Consider the following 15,301-nt stretch of genomic DNA (forward strand, 5'->3'; position numbering starts at 1 on the left):
ACTCAGAGGATTGCTGAACCCATCAAAGTCAGGCACCACTGCTGCCAAGTGCTCACAGCAGCACCTTTACCTCCTCCATACCTAGTAGCAGGGGATGGGCATCACGCTGAAGAGCCAAGGACAGCTCTGGAAAGTGCCAGGCAATCCCCAAATAGCTGTTAAACAGGCAAGGAGGGAACCATCTCCTCGAGGCATCTGTGCCACACGGACTGCCTTCAGCATGAAGCTCCCAGGCTGAGATCCAGTGTCTGTGGAATCCTGAGCTCAAAGCAGACTCAATAAAACCCCCATAAGTGAGGGCGATCAGGCTGCACAGCCAGCTGTGGCACAGGACATCAGCAGAGATCTCACTGCAGGAAGACCAACCAACCACACCCGAGACAGGTGTTCCTGTCCCCAAACTCAGAGCCACCAGAGCTCCTTCCCCAAAGAACAGTGGTGGAGAAACAAAATAAACACCCCACTGAAACCAGATTATTTCCCACATGCTATGATACAAGAACTAAGTGCAGCCTCTGTACTCTGGAACAGGGAGATCTTCTGCAAGGGGAAGAGAGGAACACACCCCTACACCCTGTCTGCCCTCAGCCCACATGGTCAGCCCAGCAGGTTCCACTTGCTTGTGCAGCTCCTCAGGACACCAGGGTGGGTGGAAGGGAAGGGACAGAGCCTGTGGGAAGTGTGCAGCCTCTGGGCTCATGTTTGGAGTTGAACACCATAAGCAATTCCCTTTGCAGCTCCTGTGGGGTTAACTGCGACTCCCTGACGCTTCAGCCACCGGTCAGGGCAGCTCTGGTCGTCCAGACCACATCAGCTGCTGGGACAAGGGCAGCTCAAGCAATACAAATTCCACAGTCAAAACCAATACAAGTAAGAAACCAAACCCAGAGAGAGTTTTCTGCTCCCTCCTGGAACAATGGCTGTCTTGGAAAATCGGACTCTGGGATTGTCCTGATCACATCAGTTAGTACATTCTAAACATTGTCCTGCTTTAAAGTGAAAATACTGTGTCTGGTCTTTTGGAGGGGCTAAAGCCAGATGTAGTGTTGTTTTTCCTGACTGTGCAGAGGAGCTGATACTGGTGCGAAATGATCCTCTTCACCTCTTCTCTATCAGAGCTTCTCCTGGAAGAAAACAGACCTTGTTAGGCAAAATGAGGGCAAACATAGAGGTCTTCTTCCTGAAGAGGACATTGAGGCATGGAGTGGAATGCCACCAGGCCTGCCATGTCCTGACCCACTGCTCTCCCAGGAGGTCACACTGCCTCTCCCTCAGGCATCCTGCCTGTGGGGAGACTAAATCTGAGGCTACAGGTCTCACCCTACCTCATGAAAACCGTGGGAGACCTGGACAGTGGCTCCCACAAGTGCCACCCATGTAAAGGGGACAGCAGAAATCTGAGACTGAGCAGGTTCTAGCTGGGCTACCAGGAGAACAGCTACACAGCACTGACCCAGGAGACTGCAGGGAAACTCCCTTCTCACTTCTTTTCCCAGGGCAAGCACCCATTGCACCTTGGTGTGCCCTTCACCAGCACCTTCCCCATGGCTGCAAGGGGTTTTTAGTGAGGTTCCCACCACACCTGGGAACTGGAATTGTGCAAAACCCTTTGCTTTCCCTGTGGGAATGGCACAGTCAAGCTTTGCTGGCAGAACTGCCCCCATCCAAGTGCTGCTCCCAGCACAGCAGGCAAGAAACCACACAAAGCAGTCACTGATTTAAACAACATTCTGCTCACAACTTACCTCTTGCTTGTTGGATTTATCCTGCTGGTGAATCCCGTTAGCAGACCCAGAATTTCCAACAGTCTGCAATGGAGAATGGACAATTCTTACTGAAGAGAGACACCCTGGTGGGTTTGCCTACAAGCACTGAAACCTGGCCATGTCCTTCCTTAGCTGCCACTGCATACAAGGAAAGGAGGATGCAAAAATCCCACCTCACTTCTAGCAAGAAGCTTCCAGCCCTCTGCACGCTGGCCCAATACCTACGTGCTGGATTGCATCCCTCTCAGCTACAAAGCATCCCCCTAGTTCCTTACAGACACAGAGCTGCTCTTTGCTTCCAGCTCTTAAATCCCCAAAACCCAAACGCTCGGCCCAGGGCAGTGTTAGCTGCAAAACACAGCACAGTCAACACCCAGCACTGAAAAGGACATTTGCCATTCCCTGCTTCCTATCTCCAGGGACAGGTCTGGAAGGCAGCACATGCTGTTCCATCTTTAGAAAGCACAAGAAGTTTTAAACATTTATCATGTTTCTTTAGCAGGAATAATATGGAGCCCTTCAGCTTCAAAATGACAGTACAGCTGGCACAAGCAAGGGAAGAAAGTTGCAGCCTGGAGTTCCAGTGTGCTAGATGCCAAGTGCTTGGGCCTTGGTAATCACATCCACAGTTGGTGGTGAACAAAGCACTAAAACCAGACATTATGGAAAGACAAAACTGCAGGGTTTAAAGCCTATCATTAGAGGGGTCCCAGCTATCCAGCTTCCATCCATACCAGGACCTTGAAGGTGCATCATCAACCCTAGAGCATAGAGGTTAGTCTGGGCAAGAAATACAGGCAGGAATCCAAACCAAGCTCTGAGGAGAGCCTGAGTCGTTTTCCAGGCAGTGAATCCTGTCTGGATGGTAGGAATAGTGCTGCTGTTGGGCTCAGCCTTGGGGTCTGCATCCACCACCACAGGCACAAGAGGCTGAGGGAGCTGGGGATGTTCAGCCTGGAGAAGAGGAGGCTCAGGGGAGACCTTATCACCCTCTACAACTCCCTGAAAGGAAGTTGGAGTCAGGTGGGGGTTGGTCTCTTCTCCCAGACAACCAGCAGCAGGACAAGAGGGCACAGACTCAAGCTCTGCCAGGGGAGGGTTAGGTTGGATATTAGGAAGAGATATTTTGTGGAGAGAGTGCTCAGGCATTGGAATGTGCTGCCCAGGGAGGTGGTGGATTCACCATCCCTGGAGGTTTTCAAGCTGAGACTGGATGTGGCACTTAGTGCCATAGTCTAGTAACCACGGTAGGGCTGGACTCAATCTTGGAGGTCTTTTCCAACCAGTTGATTCTGTGATTCAATTCCCTGCCTGCAGCTCACCCAGTCTGGGCACTAAGCCCAGGATACCAGGATATTGGATACCAGGAATTAGGCTTGAAATTTTGTCACTGTACATGGTCACAATAATGAACAAAGTGGTGCAATTTGCTTGAAGTTAAATAAGAAGTTCCCAGGAATGACTGCAAAATTCTCCAAGAATAGGTCTTAGTGCCAAACCCTTGTCATTTCCTGCAGACCTGTGAGATCAGAGTCTCCTAAGACATGGGGAAGACAAAGATTCTCTTCCTCTATTACAGGACAAACACTTTGCAGCTACAGGCAGAGACAGAAGGCAGTAATGATTTGAAAATGAGATGAAGACACAGTGCTCTTGTGCTCCCCTCAACTCCTGCACTCCTTGTCAAGCAGCAGGGCCAGCTGTGCACACTGAGGGTGGCAGAGAGGAGCTCTGTGAGGGGAGAGCAGCAGCTCAGGGGACTCCAGAGATTTCCTTCTGAGCATCCTGCAGTGAAGGCTCTGCAGACAGAGTGATGCCAAGGCAGGTCCCCGGGCAATGGCTGCTGCTGTCAGAGAAGACATGGGAGACTGGAAGGTGCTGCAGAATGGGTTACAGCAAATGGGGCTTCTGGGAAAGAACCATCAATTCCCTAACTGTCGCACCAGGATCTATTTGAGCCAGCAGTGTCCTCAGGCTCAGCCTGAAAGCCCCAGTTAACAGCTCCCCTTCATAAGGGGAAGGATGAACAGAGATTACACAGAAACAAGGGAGCTTTGATCCAGACTTCCCTGTAACAAGCACTTTTAAAAACTGACAGCAACAGAAATTTGAAGCCTGGCTTCCTGCAGTAATCCTCTGTCTGCCTCTTTGCACCATGGATTGTAGCTGAAGACATTATACAATCTTGTCATATGCCTGAGTGTTCTTACACATGAAAGTGCCAAAGTTACACCAGGGATACGTTAGCTGACCTCATAAGGTCTGTTCCAACTCACTTCTTGTAAGATTAGTTAGTTTCTACAGTTGGGGAAGCAATAAATTACCACCTGCACCAACCTCTGGAGACAAGAATGCAAAGAGAAAGAGGCTGTGGCTGCCCCAGCCCTGGCACTGTTCAAAGTCAGGTTGGATCAAGCCCTGAGCAACCTGCTCTGGTGGGAGATGTCCCTGCCCAGGGCAGGGGGTTGGCACTGGATGACCTCTTAGCTCCATTCCAACCCCTTAATGTACTATGATACCTGTGTTTTCTCTGACGAGAGCCTCATTGCTTCCATGAGCTTCTCCATCTGGTGTCCCTGCTCCAGCGCGTTGCGCAGCACATCCTCCGTGCTGACGAGCCGGTGCTGCAGCCGGATCACCTCCGACTCCGACGACGGGTCGATCAGCGAGTATCGCCGCTGATCCGACACCGACTTCTCCTTGTCCTTATGCAGCAAAGGGAAAAGAGGAGCATGTTAGATCAAACCCAGTCACTACAGAAACTCAGCAAAGGACAAACCTGTGTCAATCCCACAGCCACGCTGGGATTTCAGCAGCAGATGTGGGCAGAGCACAGCTCACATGAAGGACTAGAGAGAATGGCTCTAAGCTAATTCTAATTCTAAGCTGAGACAAAGGAGATTCAGGTTAGATGTTAGAAAAAATTTTGTCACTGTTAGGGTGTTCAGGCACTGGAATATTGCCCAGGGAGGTGGTGGAGTCACCATCTCTGAAAGTGTTTAAGAAGCATTCGGACCTGGTGCTGGAGGGTGTGATTTAGGGTTTAGGGGTTAGAGCAGTGAGAGGTTAAGGGTTGGACTTGATGATCTTAGAGGTCTCCTTCCATCCTTATGATTCTATGATTCAACATGCAACCAGCAGCAGCTCCAGTTTGTTCCCAACAGAGTTCAGACCGATTATTCACATTTCAACCACTGGAGGACACTGAAGTACACAAGAATTAGAGGACACTGCTTATTCTTAGATCAGAAAACTGTAGAACACGTGGGAGAGCTGAACGACCTTTGTTTTCTCCCACGAATTTTAGCCCCTATTAGCCATGGATCTAAAACCCGTGGGAACAGAAAACGCTGGAGAAGGACATATGGACATTTCTGCTGCTTAATGAGGTGCTGCCAAGCCAGGCCACAGCTCACAGGTGCTGTCAAGGAAGTTCCCATCAGATGCTCAGTGGGACAAAAGAAAGCACAAACACCTGGAGCAAGGGTGAAGGGCTTGGACCCCTCACAGCAGCACAGAGCCCTCCAGCGCCCAGGCCAAGCCCCAGGAGGGGTTTAGTGCCCTCACCAGCACAACCAGTTTCTCTCGCAGCCCCTTGATGTCATCTTTAAGCTTCTGCTCCTTCAGCCTCCACTCTGCTTTGTGCACTTCCCGGCTGAGGTCTCGTTCCGGCCCCGGCGAGTGCCGGTTTGCCTCCAGTAACAGTGCTCTCAGCTCATTCAGGCTCCTAGAAGAAGCAGCATGAAGAGGTGAAGACATTTCCAGAGCCCACACAGCACTGGAGTCCTGCTGTGCTTCCTCCCTCCTTTGCTACAGATCCAAAGAAAGGCCAGAGCAAATCCAGCTCAACTCCCAGCACTCCGGGGGCTCAGATGTCCTGTTGTCCCACTGTGTCAGCTTTAAGGAGACTGGGACCTGCACAGGGCTCTGTTTTGGAACAGGGCAGCAGCCAGCTTGCCTGGCTTGTAGGTGACTTCATCCAGCATCTACAAGAGCACTGAGCTGTCCTGCAGCTCCTGGCAAGCAGTGAAAGGGCAGTGCCTTTGAGAATACACAGCCCCTAATTTTAACCAAATTCCCACATCAGCATATCCAAAGAACAGGAAAGCTGGGCCTGGACTTTAACAGTTCAACTTCTACGTTTCTTTTGGTGGTCAATTGCAGCACCCGGAATGAACGTGAATGTACACAGAGCCCCACAGTCTCCAGCTCTGTTCTCCAGACCTGGACACTGACCTTTCCTTCTTGAGCAGCTCCTGGCTAATCAGGACCAGTTGCCCTGAAGCATCGTGTGTTTTCTTGGTCAAGGCTTCCAGTTCCCCTTCCAGCCTCTTCTTTTCCTTGAACACCGAGTCAGCCTTCTTTTCTGCTGTTTTGCATTTATTTTCCAAAGCTACAGAAATTTGGGGGAAGAAGGGTCACTTAGTCCTTTACTTATAATCCTTTTTGCCTTTTCCCAATTCCCACTCCTAAGAGCACAGACCTGGTTAGGTCTGGATCTGACCCTATTTAAGGGGAGATCTCAAACAACACACCCAGCTCCACTAACTTCTGCCTCTTTCAGCTTTTGGCATTCACCAAGCCAAACCCTCCCTCAGAAGATGCAATTATCTTCTGCAGTGTTTTTGTCCAGCTCCTGAAAACAGACTGAAACTCCTGAAGGAATTTTTACCAACAATACCCATGAAAAGACACGCAGCATCATGTTTTACACCAGCCCATTTCAGCACCTGGGCCCTTATTCAACACCAGTACAGAGCACGAGCAGGAAAACATCTCGTTCCCACCAGCACTGGATTAGGGAAACTTACCACTTACTTGGGCCCTTAGAGTTTCAGTCTGGGACACCAGGGATGACACCTCTTTGTCTCTTTTACTCAGCTTGTCTTGGAGGTCTGTGGGAGAATGAAGAGAAGAGACAGAGATTAGAAGGTTGGAAAATGCTCTGGTGAACTGGGAGGGTTTTGGGTGTATGGCACAGTGCTGGTTCCCTCCATCAGCAGAGAAGCAGCAGGAGACAGGTAAAAGGTGTTTCTCATTGCATCTCACCACCATCCAGGCATTTGGAGGTGGGCTGCATAGCCAGGAAGCCACATCAGACAGGTTTAAGAAAGCACCCACAAAGGAGGGGAAAAAGAGAATAAAACATTAATAAAGGCCACCTAAAGGAACTTTAGCACGTATCTTTGTGTCACCTCTACACTGAAAGACACGGATTTAAAAGACATGTTTTCTAGAACTGATGCATTCCCACGCTCAGAGCTGTAGATTTGAAGTTTTTGTGGCTCAAATCTGACCTGGTTGTTTTCAGTCCATCTCTATGGGGCTTATTCAGTGTGGAAACAACATGGACTGAACTGCTGTTTAGAGCAGTGGCTGCTGGACCTAGTTATGTTCTGCTGTCACTAGGCAAGAATTACCTGTCAATCAGCAAACAATTCGGTGTAGAAACACAGAATAGTTTGAGTTGAAAGGGAACTTAAAGCTCATCTTATTCCAACCCCTGCCATGGGCAGAGACAACTTCCACTAGCCCAGGTTGCTCCAAACCCGATCCAACCTGTCCTGGAACACTTCCAGGGATGGGTTATAGCATCTCTGTGCTCTACAGAATCCTGTACCTGCAAAGACAGAGATGAGGCTGATGGACACTGCCAGGCTAGCACTGAGGGCAGATGGAAATAGGACAAAACACCTCTGTCTGAATCCACAAGCAGCTGGAGGGACACTCAAACTGAACAAAGGCTCCATTAAGTATAGTTTAAGCCTGTAGAAGCCCTCAGTAACCACAGTGTAGGCTGCTGCACCCTAATAGAGACTGTCTGGGCCATCCAGTTCTGCTGTTGCTCAGACTCAGGGTCACAGCTCATCCTCTGTGACGGTGGCCGAGTGCATTTCAGTTTCAAAGCTACTTACACACATTTTCTGAGTGCATAAAAGTCCAAGTTTTGTTAAAAAGATGAATTTGATTTATCATAAACTTAACAAAAAGTAACCCTCATTATTTTAAGCCAGTCACATTAATATCTACCACAAATGACATTCAAGGTCTGAATTCTACCTGCTGTAAAAATCACTGATGGGATGGAAATGCACTTATTTCCCTAGATCTGCCTCCAACCTGCACCATCTGCATGGTGAGTGGCTAAGAGAAATAAAACCATCCACCTCTGCATATGCTCAGCTGAATTAGAAGAAAAACAAAGCCAGACAACAAATGATTTCCAGTAAATTCTGAGAGATGAAACAACTTTTTAAGTCCCTTCCACACAGCTGTCCCTGCAAGAGCAGAAAGTTAGAGGACTCGAAAGCACACAGGTCACCAGAACAGGGTTTTCCAAGTACAAACAGTTTCATACCTTCCATAGTCTCCTTCATCTTTATCTTTTCTTCTGAAATATCATTAGTTTCAATCATCTGAAACAAATGTAAAATAGGAGATGTAAACCAGCCTTTCCCCAGAGATTTAAAGCAAAGTTAACCACAAAGGCCCATCCAAAGCAGAATATATCCAGTAACCAAGTCAGGACGTTTTACATCCTTCCTGAGAGGGAAATAAAAGTCTTTTGAGGAGTCACTTCTGCAGCTGAGTACTGCTGAGGCTAACTAGTACCATCTGACAGAGCCCACACACAACCCACAGCAGAGCACAACTGCAGGATTCACCTGGGAGGGAACAGAGCTCAGGCTTTCCCACAAGCTCTGGTTCCTTCTCTGCACACTCAGAGTTTGTGCAGAGCCACTAAAGAGCTGCTTTGCTTTGCACCAAGCTCCTGCTGCTTTTCAGCATTCAGCTCGAGACCTACCAGTCAACAAGGTCCTCAACTTCTGAAGGATCTTTCCATGCCCAAAGTTATACAAACACTGATGAAATAATAATTATTAGGTAATGAATGCATCAATAAAAATAATAACAAGCAAATGCTGGGCATATAGCGGATTCTGCCTTTTCTCCATTCTCTTCTCTATACTTCAGTGAAAAGCCACAGCCCACAGAACTCATGGCCAAACTTGCCATGGCAGAGGCTACAATTGAGCCCTTCAAGCCTCCTCCCTTTTGGTGGGACCTCAGCACATGCCCACACTCAGCAGCTGCAGTGGCCACCACTGCTGAGAGCCCCAAGGTCAGTCCCCAAGAGCTAGGCTGAGCTGTGGAACATGAACAGTAGCAGGAGCAGCCCCAAAGAGGAAATGTGTTTCCTGATGTACTTTTGGTATGGCAAAGCTATTTATCTGCTCTTTGGAAGCACAGTTGTGGTTCTTATTTCAAGGCCTAGGAAAGGCAGTCACGAGACACGTTTGTGTGAAATACTTGGATAGCTAATACTGCAGCCATTTCAAATTGAATAAGACATGTTAAAACAGTTTGCCTTGTGACACTCCAAAGCCTTTCACCCAGGCATTTCTTCCCACATTCTCCTGATTTTAATTGACACACAGTTAAAATAATGACTTCAAGACTCCCTGGTCCTAAGCCAGTATCAGTATCCCCCAGAGCCCTCTCATTTTTCTAAAGGCCTCTGGAACAAACCTCCAGCTTCTTCTTTTCCATTCACTCCTGGTTGAATATCAGCTATAACATGTGACATACTGTAATAACAATCCACTTTTCCCAGGGCCCTGGCTATACTTGTTCCCAGCTGTCTTTACTAGGTGAAACATGCTGGAGTAACCCCTGAAACACCATTTATGCTGTAGATTTCTCCTTGGCTTTTGCCTCTCCTGCCCTCAGTGTGACTTTCTGCAGGTGTGAAGCTCTGACTTGGCCAACAGGAATCCATGGGCTTGACTTTGCTGTCTGGAGCTGCAACTGGTTTCAGTGGGGCTGTTCATGTTGGGAAATTAAACACAGGCATTGAATTCACTTCATAGGCAACTCTTGTGTGGAACAGGGATTACATCACCAGTGAGAGATTTCAACACAGTATTCTTCAAATGTGCACATTTTACAGCTTATTTTCATTTTCTGCATCCCCACATGAACAAGTTGAAAATTGGTTTTTTGCTCATTTCTCATGCAAAATCCAAACATAAATAGTGGTCCAGCCTGGAGCCATGAGCAGTAATCTCCCCCCTCACCCCAGTGCAGAGCCAGCCATGTGTCCCTGTGCCATGCACAGAGGCAGGATGTTGGCATCCTGTGGCAAAGAAAAAAAAAAGCAAAGGATGACTTAAAGAGACACAAAGGCCACAGAAAATTGACCTCTTCATATTATTACTTATTCCAGCCTTCCCTGGGGAGCTCAGGACTTGTAGTCAATCAGGGAATTTATTTCTCCAGCCTGGTGCCATCCCGATTCTTGCTCACAGCTCCTCCAGTGTAATCCTCAAAGTCAACACTTCCCTGTGTCTCCCATGTATGCTGTGAAGCCTCTCCACTGCCTCTGCTCTGCTGCTGACACATATCCCCCAACACACACCTCTCACCCCATCCCACAGCTCAGCCCCCTCACTGCAGCTCCCTAAGCTGCTCCAGGTGCTGAGCAAGCAACTGCTGCTTGCTCAGGATGAGTGCCCACCCTGACCAATCACAACAGCTCTATTCTGCTGCCACAGCAGCCTCCAAGCCCTGACGTGGCCCCACTTGCTTCTCTCGACTCATGTCTCCCAGTTGTCTCACTTTCCAGAGTGGGAAGACACCTTCAGCATGGAGATGCAGCGCACAAAGAGCACTGTCAGTGGAAGGGAAAACATCCAGATGCTTTGAGGCCTCAAAACTGCACCAGGCAGCAGCTGAGGGCTACTGCTAGAAGGGACTACCAACAGTGATGGTAAACAAACCAAATGACTCTGAAGTCATACATTTGCATGCTGAGAAGGATGCAGGGCCTCCATGGACTGCAGCTTGTTCTCTAAGACAAGTACTTTTTCCTGCAATCTTTGGATCTCCTGTTTGCTCTGGGCTTCTGTTTTCTGTAACATTTCATAGTCCAACATCTTCTTTTCAGCCAAAGAAATCTGCTCTTTCAAGAAAGCTATCGCTTGTGTCTGATCTGTGTATTCACCATGGAGTTTCTCCAGTTCATGCATCCTCAGCTCAGCATCTCGACACTTGTCCTTCACATCTTGGAGCTCGAGAAGGTGCTGACTGCTTTTGGTTTCCAGTTGCATTTTCCAGTTGCTGTTGCTTTTTTCCACTTCATCCAAAGCCTCCTGCAACTTCAGTTTGAGACTCTCTTTCTCCTTTATATGCACAGCAGTCTCAATGTCATGCTTTGCTTTCAGGTTCTCCAATTCAAGCTGGTGCTCCATCTTTATACTCTCCACCACTGCCTTCAGCTCCACAATCTCCTTGTGCTGGGTGTCAGGGCCTGAGTTCAATGTGGCTTTCAGGTCCTCCAGAGACTTCTGGTGGTCAGAAGCTAACGTGTCCAACTTGGACTTCCAGTTGTCCATGAGCCCCATGTTCTCATTAGTGGCTTGCTGAACTTTATGCTTTAGGTCAACGATTTCCTGCGAGTACTTCTCATTGACAGACTTCAGCTTCTCCATCTCCTGCTGGTACTTCTTTAACGTCTTCTCATACTTCTCTTTGAGCTGGCTGCTCTCCTTCTGATGCTCCTTGTTGGCAGACAGCAGTTGATCCCGCAGTCGAAGAGCCTCTGACTGCAGGCCCAGGGAATGCTCAGGGGTCTCTGCTTGGTGAGAGCTCCTGAGGCACTGCCGGAGCTCGTCCACCTCGCTGCGTCTGAGGCTCAGCTCCTCCTCCAGCTGCAGGATTCTGGACTTCTCCGCTACCGTGGTCAACTGCAACACAACAGAGAACACAGAGTCAGGGCCCACCTCTCACCACTGCACCCTGCTCTTGTAGTAAGGGTGCTCCAGTGGGAGTAAATCCAAAGTATATTAGTCAAAGTTCAAACAAACACCCAGCACCCTCCAGCTTGAGCAAAGTTTTGCACCAGGGTAAAGAGCACTGATAATTCAGTTACATTTGTGCCAAATAGCAGCTTGTTTTTTCCTCATACAAACCTGGAAAAACACACATCTTGGGGAAAAAAACCTTGAAATTCACTGGAGAGCAACAGTGGTTTATGAAAAATAATGTCCTGGAAGGGCATTATATTTCCAGACCAGGCATCTTGCTAGATAATGCACAGAGATGTGACTGCACATGCAGGAAGATCACAAGCATCGAAACCAGCATTAAGCATATCATGTTTCCTTTATTGCTCAGCAATCCTCAGCCTACAGACCTCTCTCTTCTGTATCATAATTTGGTTACCCTGGTGTAAAAAAGGGATTTTTACACATGAGTACTTGTTAGAGTTTATTAGGAAATAACGCAGGAGGCTAGAGGATGCAAGACAATAAATCTGGCCATGGTGAGCACAAGGGCTATGGATCAAATGTCTTACAATCTGAATGTAACCTGGCAGGGCTGAGCTACCTGTGAGTCACAGGGAGTTCAGGGTTCTGCAGCTATGGATGGAGAAGAGATTTGACTAGATGAAATACTAGCAAAAGGCAGAAGAAACAAGGAAACCAAGCCAAAACCCAACTGATCAATTCAACTCCATTTCAATTGCCATTTCCCCACCAGCCACTGGCCCAGGAGGCTGGTGGTGGTGATTTTAGATGGGCACAGATGGGTTTGAACCATCCTGACCTTTTGGAGACCCTCATGATTGTGTTTTCTGCAGCTCTCAAACCCATCAGTGAGAAATGAGCTCACTGCGGCAAGTTTGTGCTTCCCACACCACAGCAGCATGAAAAAGCCCTTTCCACATCTGGCTGCTTTCAGGATTCATCCTGGCAACCTGTCCTGCTGCAGGCACAACCAAGGATCAGAGCTGGCCCACCTGCATCCACCAGTACCTTCCATTTCAGGTGGCAGCTCCCTCAGCTGGAGCGAGGACAAAGGGAATGCTGATTGCAATGTTATTTCCTATTACAGCCTGGGAGGGAACTCGAGGCAGAATGAATTGTGCAGGGTGTAGATATTATTGGGGTATGTTAACTGAAAAATGAATTGTGAAAAGCTCATGTGTCAGATGGTGACATGGGGCAGAGAAGCAAACTCAGTCTGAGAAACAAGTCCCCACACGAGAAGCAAAGCTAGAAATCATATCATACTACTATTTCCAGGAGAGAGGGAGTGAGAGAGAGGGAGAGAGAGAGAGAGAGAGAGAGAGAGAGAGAAAGAGAGCAAATAAAAACCAAACCAAAAAAATCAGGGAAGCTTAAGTTCAAGCCAAAAATCAATCAAGCCCACAAAACCCAAAAGAAAGAAACCCAAAGCAAGGCATCATGAGCATCAACGCAAGGGCAAGCTGTTCTGCAGGCAGGGCAAGTGGGGATCCATTACCCTGGTGTCCTCTAATTCTCTGAGGAGTTTTTCAGCCTGTGCCTTCTCAAACAGCAGGCTCTGCTCGAGCTCCCGTATTCGGGCATGCTCCAATTGCGTCTGAGTCTGGTCACACATAGGGAAGAAAGAAGAGTGGAGATGGGAAAAGGGGGAGGGAGGGAGAGAGAGAAAGAGAAGGAAAGAGAAGGCTGCAACATCATCTCCAGCATACAAGACAAGGAAAGGCAGTTCACAACAGGAGGAAAATAAAGATCCAAACAAGGAGGAGAAATCCAACCAAACAGTCCCTATGGGATTTTACGTGGTACTCGTAGGGGCTATTCACAAGAAAATTGAATCTGTGATGGGAAACCATCCTTCTGCATTAGAAACATGCTGCAGTGTTTCCAATGCAGAGGGAAGCAGAGGGGCAGCACTGACAGGACCCCAGGGAACGGCCTGAAGCTGTATCAGGGGAGGTTTAGGTTGGATATTAGAAGAATGTTCTTCCCTCAGAGGGTGTTTGGGCACTGGAATAGCTCCCCAGGGCAGTGGTCACAGCCTGACAGAGCTCAAGGAGTGTTTGGCCAATGCTCTCAGGCACAGGGTGGATTGTCAGGGAGTCCTGTGCATGGCAGGAGTTGGGACTAGATGATCCTCAAAGGTCCCTTCCAACTCTGATTATTCTGTGTTTTCCTGCAACAACTGAAGACACTTCCTACAAAGCAAAGCTCCGACCAGTACAAGGCTCTTGCACCACACAGAGAACGCAGAGACCTTGCAATGATCCTCCACATCTCTCCTCAGGAACCACAAGGCAGACTGAAAAGAGTTGGAAGTTCCCATCCTCTTTTTGTTCCAGAGTCAGCTTGAAGGCTGCACTAAGTGGGAGAAAAAGCAGGTCATACTGGCCACTGTGCTGTAAAACCAGAAATGCACTGCACTGAAGCAGATCAGAGAAACAGATACCAAGCTGTTCTACAAATCACTGCTTTGGGTTTGCATAGGGCTGACATGATTTTCAAAGTGATTTTTTGCATACTAAGACTCTACCAGCCTTGGCACAAGAAAACAGAACTATTTTTTGTTGGTTTTGCTTTTTTGGGTTATTTTGGGGGGTTTTTTTTAGACAAATGATTAAACTAAGCCCAAGGAGTTTATGTAACCTGCCCAAATCCAGCAGCACTGACTCTGGGTGTTGCTTCAGTGCCCTTCACTTTTAAAGCAAAAGTGTCCCAAAGCTGCACGGGGTGGCAAACCTCAGCACTCCACAATGACCACTGTAATAGCATGTAAAATTTCCCATAAATAAAAAAGGAGACATGGGATAATGCATGGAGACTGTGGCCTTCACAACTTTTTAGCTTAGAAAACCAACATGTTCCTTGTGGAATTCCACTGGAGCTACCTGAAAAAGCAAACAAACCTGCTCAGAACCAATTTTTAACCCCCATTTTATGCCCTTCATTTTCCATATAATTATTTGCTTCCCCCTTTTTCTATTGGAACCAGCTTTAAGGATTTTCTGCCCTTCCCTACAATAAAGCAAGTTTTGTTAGTTGTATACAAATGATGGAAACTGAAGTTTGCAAAAACTCATGTTTTATGGCTTGAAAAATATCACTGTACATGTACTGATAGATGGCAAAGATCTGAACTGCCAGCTGAGTTCAGGCTACTCCATATTTTAGCTGTCTCTCTGAGCCCTGAAGGAGGGAAGAAAGATGTGGTCTCAACCACCCAAATATCATCAAAACCACCAATAATACCACTTAAGTACAAAGGTTGGCTGAATGCATCCTCATAAGAAAAATAAATACTTTAATTAATGAAATACAATTAGTTCTGCTCTCTGCAAAGCTCAAAGATCCACATAAAGGTGGAGCTCCAGGATTGATTTTACTCACAGGAATAAATACTCCATTGATACTAGTGACTTAACTGGGGGCAGCACATCAGATAGTGGCTACCTGAAGATGCTGACCAATTACAAGAGTCATCCCTGGACCTCTCAAAGAGACTGTCAGCACTCTTCAGGCTGACACTCAAGTTTCCAGCCAAGATATCTATGTCCCATCTGATATTCTTGCTCAGTATCTATTAATCCTGCTATTTTCCAAGTCTGTTCAGTTCTGGGCCCCTCAGTTCAGGAGGGCCATTGAGGGGCTGGAGCAGGTCCAGAGAAGAGCAAAGAGGCTGGGGAAGGGACTCTAGCACAAGTGCCATGAGGAGAGGCTGAGGGAGCTGGG

General features: G+C 47.8%; 1 protein-coding gene across 1 annotated transcript in view; it reads right to left on the reverse strand.

The window, feature by feature from the left end:
- Positions 1-1,745: 1,745 nt before the first annotated feature.
- The window catches only part of CLIP2 (CAP-GLY domain containing linker protein 2), a gene marked incomplete at its 3' end in the record, with an annotated part of 54,686 nt that continues 41,130 nt past the window's right edge, over positions 1,746-15,301 (reverse strand). The window contains exons 8-15 of the mRNA XM_009074880.1: positions 13,074-13,178; positions 10,568-11,512; positions 8,125-8,182; positions 6,578-6,661; positions 6,003-6,159; positions 5,334-5,493; positions 4,286-4,471; positions 1,746-1,808 (exon numbers count right to left, since the gene is read on the reverse strand). Coding sequence (XP_009073128.1) covers positions 1,746-1,808; positions 4,286-4,471; positions 5,334-5,493; positions 6,003-6,159; positions 6,578-6,661; positions 8,125-8,182; positions 10,568-11,512; positions 13,074-13,178 — 1,758 coding nt within the window. The remainder of the gene's footprint in view (positions 1,809-4,285; positions 4,472-5,333; positions 5,494-6,002; positions 6,160-6,577; positions 6,662-8,124; positions 8,183-10,567; positions 11,513-13,073; positions 13,179-15,301) is intronic.

This window comes from Acanthisitta chloris, unplaced genomic scaffold, assembly GCF_000695815.1.
Source record: "Acanthisitta chloris isolate BGI_N310 unplaced genomic scaffold, ASM69581v1 scaffold13865, whole genome shotgun sequence".
In the NCBI taxonomy this organism is placed as follows: Eukaryota; Metazoa; Chordata; class Aves; order Passeriformes; family Acanthisittidae; genus Acanthisitta; species Acanthisitta chloris.